Source organism: Centroberyx gerrardi, chromosome 9, assembly GCF_048128805.1.
Source record: "Centroberyx gerrardi isolate f3 chromosome 9, fCenGer3.hap1.cur.20231027, whole genome shotgun sequence".
Classification (NCBI taxonomy): Eukaryota; Metazoa; Chordata; class Actinopteri; order Beryciformes; family Berycidae; genus Centroberyx; species Centroberyx gerrardi.
Genome location: NC_136005.1, coordinates 18,395,085 through 18,405,749, shown reverse-complemented (window position 1 = coordinate 18,405,749; position 10,665 = coordinate 18,395,085). Strand labels below are relative to the sequence as shown.

Genomic DNA, 10,665 nt, shown 5'->3' with positions numbered 1-10,665 from the left:
AAGTGAAGGACAAATGTAGGAGTGCCTGGTGATGCAAAGTAACATTTTAAATGTCAACTTCATGGGCAACTTCCAAAATAGCTGTAGTGGCGAGCAAGATATTCTCATCCATTAGCTTATAACTGATCATAATAGGTGACATAATGACAACAGCAATATAAGCATTTTTTTTATTTGGTTATCCTTCAAGCTTTACACAAGAGGGAAAAAACAAACCCACAGCCAGTATGGCTAGAGGATCAAATGTCTGCTACAGTGAAGCCTCACAGCTTTGCTCTGCCACTGTCAGAAGAACTGAGGCAGGGACAGATCACAAGGAGGAAAAACATACATATAGCCAAAGGTTGTCTTAATTATTACTTCTACCTTTATTTCTCCTGAGCTTCAACTGTGGTAGATTCGCGAATGCAGCAATTAATATTGTTATATCTAGCTATTTACACAGAATGTACAAATTTGTGCGCGCACACACAAACGCAAACACACAAACAAACAAGCACACACACGGTGCTGGGCTGAGTAGATAGTGAATATCCAACTAACGGTTCACTTACAGTATGTACATTTTCAGAAAAATAGGCATCTTTTTACATTCTGTTCCGCTTTATACAGACAGTAGGTAACAATGTGATCAGTCTGTGTGGGAATCCTGCTGCCTAGCAGAAAGTCACTCGACCTCGGCCACATGAGCCACCTCCACCTCCATGGTCTGAATCACCTCGGGTGCGTCCTCAAGCTTAGCCCCCGTTATGGCCTGTTGGGCCAGGACATAGTTCACGACTTGCATGATGCTCTGATCCGACAGCGTGGTCACCGAGCCGTCGGTCACAGCCTGGACCGCTTGCACGGCCTCCACGGCCTCCACCGTCTCCTCTGTGATCAGCACCGTCTCAATCTCCTCTGAGGGCGGCTGCTGGGCGGGGCGGAGCTCGGGGGGCAGGTCGGACGCCAGGATGCTGACAGCATGCTCCACCTGGGTGCCCTGATTGTGAAACTGGAGAGTGTCCTTCTCCAACATGATCTTCCCTGGCAGGTTATCCCCATGGTACTTGGCCATGTGCTTGCGTAGAGTGCGTGCATCTATGTGTGCCTCTTGGCACATGGGGCATACGTAGGGCCGTTCTCCCGTGTGCGTGCGGACGTGCCGCTTGAGAGAGCGGGCATCGGCCCAGGCAACGCCGCAAGTCAGACATTCAAACGGCTTCACTCCTAAGAAGAGAGGGCAAAAAAACTAAAACATTCAGCGCTGACAAAAACTTCACTCGTCAAAAACAAATCATACAAATGAGCTTATACAAATACTGGAATACAGTTTCATATTCTTCCTGTCAGACTCACCCTGGTGATTGTTTATGTGGCGTCTGTATTCTCGGAGCTGAGTGAACTTCCTTCCACAGTGCTCACACTCCCTCTCCAGGTTCTGCTTCACTCTGCCCTTCTTCCCATGGGTGGCTTTTTTGACATGCCTCCTGAACAGGGCCTTCTCAAAGAACTCTTTCCCACACACATTACACCTGAGGAGAGCCCGTACAAATAAAAACACAATTACCACAGTTTGTCGGAGCTGATGGATATGCTTTTAAAGATCTCTTGAAACAGTAATTGGACCTCAGCTAATGATGCATGGCTCGGATAGAAAGGAAATATGGGCTGGAGTTTTTCAAGTTGAACAGTGGGTGTGTATCATGCTGGTGCCAGCGTTAGCCAAAAATATATAAGGCAACAACTGATTGCAGTTTTTATGGCAGTGGCATAAAAACAAAAAAACGAAGAAGCCGAAGTCAAACGAAGAAGTCAAACAGATTTTACCTCTGCACCTGCTGTAACCCCTGGAAACACCTTACCTTGAGCACTAGCATGCTAAACACAAGCACTTGTATACATGTACTGTATATGTTTATAATATAGCCCGACGCTGCAGTTAAGGTTGTGTCATACTGTTCAGCTACATGGCAGTGGTTGTTAAATGTGCCCGAGTTTTATATTATATTGCTCATATGTATTTACTGTGAAAAATAAACTGCCAGTGTAAAGCAAAGTAGCCCAATATGGTGCCTCCTTTGGCTACTTTTTGTCCTCTTTTGGCTTTATAATATTTGGTCACACTGTCTCGTATGCTCAAATGAGTTTCAGTCAGACACACATTAAAGCAAAAACAAATTTCAAACAGGTAGATGTGCATTAGCAGGATGAATAAGATATTGGAGACCCTGTAAATGTATTCCAGGAAGTAAGTTCTGTGCTATGCCAGACTACATTTTCATAGCTTTGACTACTGGCTTAGATATGCCTTATCTTATTGACTGTGTTTGTGCCAACTGCACTTGGTATAATACAGACCCAACATACTTACTTATAAGGCTCAGCCACACTGTGGGACTTGACATGCGAGTACCAGTCCTTCTTCCAACTGTAGCATTTCCCACACACCTGGCACTGGAAGGGCTTCAGGCCCATGTGCTTGTTCATGTGCTGTTGGAGATCTTTGGCTTCATAGAACCTCTTATCACAGCTGGAGCAGAGAAGGAGATGAAGCATAAGGAGTATGGGTGACACATTCAAACCTCGTCACAGTTCATGCCTTGTCCCATGGACTTGACTAAGGCCTCATGAAAGGACAAGAAAAACAGACCAGCTACTCACTGAGAACAAGCAAATGGACGGACATCAGGTTTGGGCTGGTGCTTCTTCAAGTGTTTGCTCAAAGCAGAGGCTCGGTGGAAAGTTGTCCCACATGTGTTGCATTGGTATTTTGATTCACCTATAAAACATGAGTATTTTTATTGTAAACACTGAAAACAGGCAAATATCATTGGTTGAATTTACAGTTCAGTCTGAGACATTTGGACATCAGAGAATTGGGGAGTAAAGAAAAGTAAAGAATTAGTGACTTCATGTACGGTCTATGCAGACCTGTATGAAGGCTGGTGTGTTCCTCCATGCTCCTCTTGCTGACAAAGGATTTGTTACAAAATTCACATTGAAACTGCTTGGAAACGTCGTGGAGTGCTCTGTGCATCTTGAGGCTGTGCTTGTGGGCAAATGTCTTGCCACAGACCTTGCAGGAGTGAGGCCGCACGCCCGTGTGATTGAGCATGTGGATACGCAGGGAGTAGAGTTTTGGCAAGGTCTTCCCACAGATGTCGCACACAAATTCTCTTTTGGTGCACGCTACATTCTTCTCGTCCAAATCACCGTCGGCCTTGCCCTCTGAGCTCTGCTCCATCAACGGCTTGGGAATGGGAGCCCGCTGGCTACTCTGCTGTTTGTGTCTAGCCAGGTGCGCCCGCAGTGAGGCGGCATACTGGAACTCCTTGCTACACAACTAAAAAGGGTGCAAAAACAACATGGTCATAACACTTTAACTGTACAAGTGTGTAACTGTCTAATGTTAATTGATGTTAATTGATGGTTACTTGTGTTTAACTTTTGTAGAGCTGTAAAACGTAATAAAAATATTTGAATAATAATAATAACACTTTAACTGATAAAGTCTTGCAAACAGTGTGGGTACTGACAATATTACTGATTTTATATGACACAAGTTAGCCAACACTAATACCTGCTAGGGCTGCAACTAATGATTATTTTCATTATCGATTTATCTATCGATTATTTTTTCATTGAATCATTTAGCCTGTAAAATGTCAAAAATAATGACAAATGCCCATCACAAGTTCCCAGAGCCCAAAGTGATTCTTAAAATGTCTTAGTCTGACCAGCAGCCAACAATACCCAAAGTATTTAGCGCTTTTATAATATGGAACAGAAAAAAGCAGAAAATTTAGTATTTGTGAAGCTGTAACCAGCAAATATTTGGTATTTTTACTTGATAAATGACTAAAATGATTAATCGATTATCAAAATTACAAGTAATTTTCTGTCGATCGACTAATCGACTAATCGTTTCAGCACTAATACTTACACTGCACTTGTATCCACGAGCTTTCTCATGTTTTAATGTGTGCATGATGAGAGCGTAGCGCCTCTGGAAGGACATGCCACACTCAGAGCATGTGTGCTCTCCATCAACAGCGCTTTCAGTTTTGGCTGGTTCCTGCTTGGACCCGGTCTCTGGCTCTGCCACTGGTTCCTCAGTCCCAGCCTCCTCTGTGTTAATCTCTCCCGCTGTTACGCTCTCTGCTGCCTTGGCCTCCAGATCTGCTCCGGCCTCAGACCAGGCCGGTCCTTCCTCTTGATTCTCCAGTGGTCTCTTTGGTGGCCGTCCCCTCTTCCCAGGCCTTGGGCCCACCTACAAACACACAGTCATGTTCAGTCTATCTACTGATTGTAAAATCCTTCACACTTAACACAGAACACTTTCATGAGCCACAAGATGCACATTCATTTACATGCAATGCTTAATTTGAACGTGTTTATGTACCTTAGGGGTGGTGGCGACACGCTGTGGGGTTTGTCCTTTCTTGTCCTCCTCTTCTTCCTCAAGTCCCATATGCAGACGTGCGTAACCCCCCTCACCAATAGAGCGCTGCCGGAGTTGTCTCTTGTTGGGGTCATCTATTGTGCTCTCCTGCTTGTCCCCATGGCTTTCAGCGGAGGAGCTAACACACTGCGGCTCCTCCTCCTCCACTGACATCGCATACTCTACCACAATGTCCTTCTTCACCTTGGCTGGGCGCCCTCGTTTCCGTTTCTGGGGTGTACTCTGGAGTTGTGGCGGTGTTGATTCTACCATCTGTGGCTCTGTAGTCTCCTCCTGGGGCATTGGTACTGCTTCAGCCTGCGGTACAGGGGCCACGGCGGCTGCCAGTTTAACTACCTCTGAGGGGGTCACTTTGTCTGGGTCCACATTTATGATGAAGGCCCCTGCTTCCAGAGGGCCCTCAGCATCCTGTGGCTGCTCCATTGCTAGGCAGGCTGACACCACAGCCAGGGATTCACTGGCTCCAGCCTGTCCGCTGTGCGTGACAACAGTCATGGTCTCCCCCTCTATTCCTTCCCCACTGCGCGAAATGACAGTCACAGATTCTCCTGGCCCAGCCTGTCCACTGTGAGTGACTAGAGTCACAGTTTCATCTTGCCCAGCCTCGCCGCTGTGGGCTTGCCCGCCTTCTCCCTCCACAGCTTGGGGGACAACTGTCATGGGCTGCTGTATATAGGCCTCTCTGGGATGTGCAACAACAGCCAAGGACTTGTCTGTTACAGCAACAGCAGTGTGGGTGACCACCGCCTGGCCATCACTCTGTATGGTCACCATGTAAGCACCAGAGTCCTCTTTGAAGCCCTCCTGGGCCGCTGGTTGACTTGACACTACAGTGTGGATGTCTCCCCTTTGATAGACGGTAAGCCTCTGTTCCTCCACCTGTTTATGTACAGACTCGCATATCTGTAGCACCTCCGCCATCAGCAAATGTCGCGCAAGTGTGGCAATATCGGCCATTACACAGAAATTGAAAGTAAGGGAGGAGGTATAAGCAAAATCCAGCAGAGGTAGGAAGCTGGCTTTGGTAAAACCTGGAGACAGAGGAATGAGGGTTAGGTTTAAGTAACTATGCAAAACGTTCTGTATAGCAAACAACAGAAAAAAGACTCACCAGAGAGGTCCACCACAGCCTCATGTGTGGACACAGCCCCCTTCTCAACAAAGAGCTCATTGAAGTATTCGCTGCAGGCTGCCAGTACAGCTTTGTGCGCACGGTGCTCCTCTCCTTCGATCAGCAGGGTGATGTCGCAGAATTGATTGTTGAGGCGTTGCTGGTTGAGTTTGTCCAGCATCGTCTGGCTGTGTCTGGGCAGGAACTGGTTCACCTCACCCTTGCTATCCACCTGCAAGTCAGCACACAAGACAAACCAACAAAGACCACATTAAGAAAAGACGCTCAACTGCAAACTGTATGGCAAACATTTTTATCACAGTAATATACTGATAGCAGCATAGTGGAAAAACATTTTGAGACTTAAACGATCATCCCGATGCCCAAGATACTTACAAAGACCAGTTCATGCTTGGCCACTGTCTTGGACACCTTGGATCGAGGCTGACTAGATGCGTCAGTGAAGTATAATTCATCCCCTTCTTCCTCATCCTCTTCCTCCTCCTCCTCATCATTCATCTGGACCACCACCTTGCGTCTCCCTGGCCGTGCCACCGGGCGAGCTCCAGACCCATCATCGGCCGTCCGCCTGCTCTGACACTGAGCACACTCTCTGATGTGGTCTTTCACATGCTTCAGGATACCTACGGTGTCAAAAACACATTATCTTTTCAGCTAGATCAACATTACAAACTACTCCAACCAGCATAACCACTGTCTCTGTAAAGGCTCGACAACAAAAAGAGGATCTCATAATCTTTCAGTAGGTGGCGCCAGAGAGCAGCTTTGTATTTAGCTAAGAAGGGTGGCGTACATTGATATTTGACAGGCTTGTGTGTGTTTACACCGGTTCCTCAGCGGGTGTAATCGCTAGCCAGTTTAGCATTTTAAGCTAACGTAACGTTAGCTTGCATGTAACGTACCTCTCCACCAGTACTTATGAGAAATTGATTCCCAGGTGAGTTGTTGGTTGAGATGTTCTCCCCCTTCGGTGATGTGTGCCTGGCTCATAAGTTCCTTCCTCCGTCCATCCTGCAGCACCACCTCCAACTCTGTGAAGTCATTCTGGCCCTTCAGCCGACGCTGATAAAACAAGGTCCCGTTTCTTACAACGTAGCATGCGGCTGCTTTGCGTATTTTTCTTTTGGTATTGCCATGCGTCCCTGGCGCGTACGGCTCCCGCTCGTCAGTCAGATACCGTATGATGGCCAAGTAGCTTTCTTCACACGACATACCTCAATTGGACGCGATTTCTACGCTAAATTGTGGATTTATTTCGACGGGGGAGCCCTCCTCGAACTTCTAAAACTGAAGTATAAATTATCACCGGTGCCCAGTTAGTGCATAACACGAAATAAGAAATATAATAACAACATTTCAAATTGTTTCCTAAGGTGGAACTGCAGTTCGTGACCGTCAGGGGTAGACTTGCCCGAACAGACAAAATGGCTGCTGCACAACCGGATTCTGCGTCAGCGATGGCGGAAGCTCGCGGTCCACGTTTTGAACACCGTCCTCCACAAGGGGGAGTCATGACCAAACTATTTCAAGCCGAGTCACAGAAGAGGTGACCCCTAGACATGGCTGCTGTAGTCACATCCTTCACAGGAAGACTGCTGCACTCGTGGTCAAAGTTAAAGTTTGCCCTGAATAACTACTGGTCCAGATTGGCCGCCACGTGCACGGGTCAACCAATAAAGGAATGCTTCAGATGGGACTGTATATCCGTTTTGGAGGCAGCTGTAGCACTATTGTCTAGATCAGTAACCATGTGCCATATCAGAGCCATGGGAGTGTAGGACTGAATTTTCATTTCAACGAAATACTACAGCAGCTACTTCCACTGATTAGTTCCCCCTCTGTGGCTGAAGGTCTGCTAATCCCTGAAATCACCCACTGTACTGTTTCAGTGGAATGAAAGCCTGCATACACACAGCTCTGATGGCACATTGAAGACCACTAATGTAGTTAAACTAGACTGCCTCTGATTCAGATGAGCATTTTGATGCAAAGTAGCCTACTATTGTGCATGCTATAAGACAGGGTGCCTTGTGTGTGACATGGTGGTGGCGGAGGAGACATATGGGTTATTTGTGAGCAGTAAATCTGACTGGTGACATCTACACAAAAGGTTTTTAAAAAACTGGATTCCCAAAGAGAAGATAAATTGGTCATGCTGGCTGCAAAACCTGGCAACAAATGAATAAAATGCAAACATGATAGAATACAAAAATATAAACCTGAAGCAGTAATCTACATTGTCTCATTCCTCGCGGTTTAAGAAAGAATTCAAGAAAGTTGTCAACCAAAACCACTAAACCTAATGGCTGTGATGATAGGGCTGCTTTCTGTTGTGTCAGCGGCATCAAACGTCCTTCTGTGTCTTCACCCCAATTTCACTTGCTTTTTTTGTAAACCATGTGATCGAACTCGTGAGTAAAGTGAGGCAGAATTTCACCTCACTTTCTGTGTGAACACAGTCAGGCCTGTCATTATGTTTGTCAGTAAAATTGCATCAAAATAGACCAAATACAATATCTTATCACTCTCTGAAACCCTTTGAAGGGCCAAACCTAATGTTGTGGAAGGCCAAAATTTGCCCTTTTGGTCTATTTTCAAGGACCCAGTGCACACTGAAAATCAGCTTTTCAGCATGAATGTCTGGCAGGCAGCAATAGGCCTAATTTTACTTAATCATCTTAACAGGAATGTAGATAAGCTAACCATTTGAGTGTATAGTTTCTACCTATGACTACATGACACATTCAAAGTCAGCTTTCCATCAGTTGTGACTTAAAACTGCTCTAAAACTTAAAATGAATTCAAATTGTGGCACAAGCATCATCAGCGTAGGTTAGTGTCTTCTGAAGGAAAGTCTTTCAAACAGACTAGTTACCTGAGATTCTTGACAATTGGGATGAAAAAAAGTAAGTTTTTAAAAAAAAATCATACTTTACACTTTACTAACCCACAGGATCTGATGTAATAACAAGAAATATGATACTTTATTGATCTCGGTAGGGAAATTCTCTTTTTGCTTTCCCCCTGCAAGGCGAGATCAGAATGCAGGGACAGCTAAAGAACAGCACCCTTGAGATTTGCCATCTCAGGGGCTTGAATGCAGGTCCTCTAATTAAAGGATGGTCTTTCTAACCCACATACCACATGTAGGGTGAGCACCTATGTAGAAACCTGTCTTGGACCTTAGAGGAAATTTGTTATCATTGCAGTTGGCTCCCATCCCAGATGTTTTAGGCTCCTCCAGAAGGGTCAAACAGGAAATTCTGTAACCATTCCCGCCAACCCCCCTCCTCCCATAACCCCTCTCACTTCAGATCAGACCTTTACTCACCTACACTACTTTGACACTGCACCTACACTTAGTTAATAAACTTCCAACCTCGCCCTCATAAGCTTAAGGGACGGCTAACACTTCTGTCTTGAAACAGCCCATTCAGCAGTTCAAAAACCACACTGAATCAGCAAAAAAGTGGACTTCTGCCACCATATGCGTGCCATCATATGGTACAAATACTCCTGTTTTAGTATAAGATGGACTTCCGTACTTTCTGCTGGTGTCCTCTCTTTTCAGCCGGAGACGGTGGCTGCTCCTCTCAGCTGCTTCAGAAGCAGCCTTTGCGGCCTGGCGTAAGCCCTGACCATGAATCCCTAACTCCCTGAGTGAACTGGTAGTGGATGTGGCTGCAAATCCACAGCACCCAACATCCACAGGGCGTAAACCCTGGCTTTCAAGCTCCACTTTTCAGCCTCAGCTGCCAGTACAGTGAGTCTAAGCCTCCTCCTTTTGTATGCCTCATCTGCTGCATCTGATGGCACTGTGAGTTGTACAAAGTAAAAAGTATGCTGAGTGCAGTACCAGGTCTTACGCTGGTGCTAGCTACTTCTTTCAAGACTGTTAAGTTGCTGTCTTATGTCTACTTGGATCTTCCACTCCCTAGCCTCTTCCTGCTGCCCTTGTCCCTATTCAATACTTTTTCTTTCCTGACTTGTTCCCCTTCACATACAAAGCTGATTTGATACATTTGGTTCTCTCTCCTAACTGCCAGAGATTTAATATCTGTTTGTTTAGTCTCAGTTGCTGCTGTTGCCAGGCACTTCAACATGTGGCTGTGCCTCCAATTGTATAAACCTTGGGAAAGACTAGATTTGTCTCCGACACAGCAATGCACTGCGTCACCCAGCCGTTTGTTTGCTTCACCCAGCCATCATCATATGTTCCCTCCGTGATGAATCAAATCCAAGATACCTTCATACTCACAAATTCTTTCCAGCTAAGCCTCTTCCTTTATAGTTTCTCTGTTCATCCATTGTCCCTGCCTAGCTTGATAAACTGCTTTGCACACTTTGTCATTTCCTCCTGGCAAGGTATTTGCTCCACCACTAAGTTCCTCTTTTCTAAAGGTATTGTTTTGTTCCATGCAGGTTTGCCTGTGCCAAGACCAAGGCCTCCACCATGCTGTTGCACTTGCCCTACATTAGCTCTCTGTCTCAGTGCTGGCTGTGCTTGCTGAGCTGCTTCTTCAGAGGTCCATATCTGTCCAGTTGCTAGAGCAGGTGCTGTGTTAGTGCCCACTCCACTGCATTTGCACAATTGAATTCTTCTGTTAAACTAGATAGAGGTAACTTAAGGACCCCCATTCCCATACTGCGCTTATACTCTACTGAAATATCAAGGGGGGCCGAGGCACTACCTAACATATGAGATAATTATTCTCTCTAACTTTTCTGTTTTCATTATGGGTATCTCTTATACTGTCAACAGCCGCATTAGATGTCAGCCTGAACTTAAACACCACAGCTTTAGGTAACGCTCACTTCTCTGCACTCCACATACCTAAGCCTCTTCTCACATCCTTCCCTAACCTCTGAATCTACTCTTTGTCTGGACGGTTTGTCTAATACCGTCTTCCTAAGGTTTGACAGCCTTCTCCGATATCGCTCTTTGTCAGTGCAGAATGTTTCGTCTGACAGTTTCTCTGTGTCAGTATAGATGTGTCTCTTATTTGCATGCTGTTTTGTTTCCATCCTAGCCCATTTTAGATTATCATTCAACTTGGCAAGCAGTCTTTTTTATACAGGGTGCCCTTGT

General features: G+C 45.7%; 1 protein-coding gene across 1 annotated transcript; it reads right to left on the bottom strand.

The window, feature by feature from the left end:
• Positions 1-156: 156 nt before the first annotated feature.
• On the bottom strand, positions 157-6,976 carry zbtb11 (zinc finger and BTB domain containing 11). Its single transcript, XM_071923448.2, has 10 exons — positions 6,479-6,976; positions 5,952-6,199; positions 5,556-5,787; positions 4,385-5,475; positions 3,926-4,252; positions 2,914-3,325; positions 2,644-2,761; positions 2,354-2,512; positions 1,339-1,514; positions 157-1,209 (listed from the first exon to the last, which is right to left on the bottom strand). Exons 1-10 carry the CDS (start codon positions 6,786-6,788, stop codon positions 668-670), a joined length of 3,615 nt encoding a protein of 1,204 aa, XP_071779549.2. The 5' UTR covers positions 6,789-6,976; the 3' UTR covers positions 157-667.
• Between the last annotated feature and the right edge of the window lie 3,689 nt (positions 6,977-10,665).

What these genes read in the sequence shown, in the direction of transcription:
- zbtb11 (XM_071923448.2), bottom strand. Translation starts at nt 6,788, where the DNA reads ATGTCGTGTGAAGAAAGCTACTTGGCCATCATACGGTATCTGACTGAC. An exon ending in CCAAGCATGAACTGGTCTTT is followed by an intron (nt 5,788 to 5,951) that starts GTAAGTATCTTG and finishes GCTGACTTGCAG; the next exon opens with GTGGATAGCAAGGGTGAGGT. An exon ending in GTGTCGCCACCACCCCTAAG is followed by an intron (nt 4,253 to 4,384) that starts GTACATAAACAC and finishes GTGTGTTTGTAG; the next exon opens with GTGGGCCCAAGGCCTGGGAA.